Source organism: Capra hircus, unplaced genomic scaffold (assembly GCF_001704415.2).
Source record: "Capra hircus breed San Clemente unplaced genomic scaffold, ASM170441v1, whole genome shotgun sequence".
Lineage (NCBI taxonomy): Eukaryota > Metazoa > Chordata > Mammalia > Artiodactyla > Bovidae > Capra > Capra hircus.
In genome coordinates this window covers 12,501-14,220 of record NW_017215042.1, presented here as the reverse complement: position 1 = coordinate 14,220, position 1,720 = coordinate 12,501, and the positions used below count along the sequence as shown (strand labels likewise).

At 71.2% G+C, this 1,720-nt stretch overlaps 1 protein-coding gene across 1 annotated transcript in view; it reads right to left on the bottom strand.

Annotated features, from left to right (window-relative positions):
- Window positions 1-54: 54 nt before the first annotated feature.
- Window positions 55-1,720, bottom strand: part of LOC108635393 (collagen alpha-1(I) chain-like) — a gene marked incomplete at its 3' end in the record, with an annotated part of 3,668 nt that continues 2,002 nt past the window's right edge. The window contains exons 2-5 of the mRNA XM_018045553.1: window positions 1,609-1,720; window positions 901-1,493; window positions 739-838; window positions 55-654 (exon numbers count right to left, since the gene is read on the bottom strand). The exon at window positions 1,609-1,720 is cut by the window's right edge and continues 387 nt beyond it. Coding sequence (XP_017901042.1) covers window positions 55-654; window positions 739-838; window positions 901-1,493; window positions 1,609-1,720 — 1,405 coding nt within the window. The remainder of the gene's footprint in view (window positions 655-738; window positions 839-900; window positions 1,494-1,608) is intronic.

Below are 1,720 nucleotides of genomic sequence, written 5' to 3'. Positions count from 1 at the left end.
AGGCGCGTGTGCGGTCCCCGCGTGGGGTCCGGTCGCCCGAGGCGTCTCGCGCACCCGTGCTCTCTCTGTCCAAGTCCTGACGGGTCCGGAGACGTGGATGGACCCGGACCCTGCTCCGCGGGTGGCCGGGGAGGGCGCGCTCGACCCTCCAGCGTGCCCTCGTGGGTCTCGGTCGTCGGACGCGACTTTGGCTCACCCCTCTCCGACTCCCTGCATCCCGGTCGGGAGGTGGGGACCGGCTCGGGCCGTCCTGGTGCCCCGTCTGGACGGTCTGGGCCCCGGGCGCGCTCCCTGGTCGGGGCCCGCTCGTCTCGTGGGAAGCGCCTCGCTGACGGTTCCGTCTTCTGTGTTCCTTTGGCACGTCGAAGCCAAATCCCCGTCCGGAGACTCGACGGACCGGTACCCCTACCCGCGTGGACGAAGCGGGGAGGGCGTCCTCGCCGGCTCCCCCTCTCTCGGTGTCCGCGCCCCGCTTTGGCCACCACGCGCCCCTCCCCCCCTCCCGGTCGACAGATGACACCCCCCCCCCCCCCAAGAGAGCTCGGGCCTGGTGTTTATGGGGCAGCGTTGGGGACAGGTGGCCGGGACAAGGTTCCGGGGGCCCTCCCTGCGAGTCGTAGATGGCTCCTCTGTCGCTGCTGTCATTTCGTCGCCCTTAATAGGCTTTTTTGCCACCAGGTAAGTGCTGACACGTCTCCTTTGGTGTCTGCCACGAGGACTGTGGGTCTCTGGACGCACGCGGGCTTGGCTTCTGGGCCGCCAGCTGGTGCCCGGTTCGGCCCTCGCCGCTGGAGCGCCGCCTGGGCCTGTGCGCCGGCTCCTGTGTGGTGTCGTCTGGCTGACCCGACCGGAGGGTGGCGGGGCGAGGTGGCGCGGGTCTTCTACCCTCGGCGCCCTCACCCCGCTGTGGGCACCTGGTGGCGGCTGGGACGACCCCCCCCTGTGGGCTCCGCGCCACGTGTCAGGTGTTCTCCTCTCGGGGTCGTTGGCCGCTCTCGCCTGAGGCGAGGTGGGGGGGATGGAGGCTGCCGGCGAGGCTGAAAGCGGGCCCTCTGGTGACTGTCTCGCGTGCCTCCCCTGCTCCACCTCGGCTCCACGGATCGATGTGGTGTGGTCGTGTTCTCCGGGCCGAGCCGAAACCGTGCCGGACGAGGGACGGGCGTTCCGGTGAACGTGTCCGCTCTTCTCGTCTGTCCGCGGGCCCTCGCTTGTCTTCCCCCCGCTGCCCGTCAGGAGGGTGAGGAAGGCAGGGGTTGGGTGTGCCTCTGGCCCTGATCTTCGGTCTCCCGTCCCTGCTCGGGGCGTCCGTGGGGCGTTGGTCTTCTGACACGGCAGATTGCTCCGCTTCGCCTCTCGGCGTGTGCCGGCGAGCGGCCTCCCTGTGGCGGGGAGGGCTGTGCCGCCGCTGCCGCGCTGCGCGCCCACGCGGTGTGCGAGCGTGCCTCGTGTGACCTCGGTGGTGCCCTGGAGCGCTCCAGGTCGTCCCTCAGGTCCTGAGGCCGAGCGGTGGTGTCGTTTCCTCAACCGGCGTCCCCTCGGTCCCCGCCACGGTGGCGTGTGTGTCCGAGCGTGGCTGTCTTTCGGGGGGTCGAGGCGGAAGGGAGAGGCGTGCCCGTTCCCTCGTCGCGGAGGCCTCGCGGATGAGGCCTTGCAGGGGCGGGACGCGGGCTCTGCTCTGGCCCTGACCGCGCACACGCTCCTGTGTGGTGGTCCGCTTCCC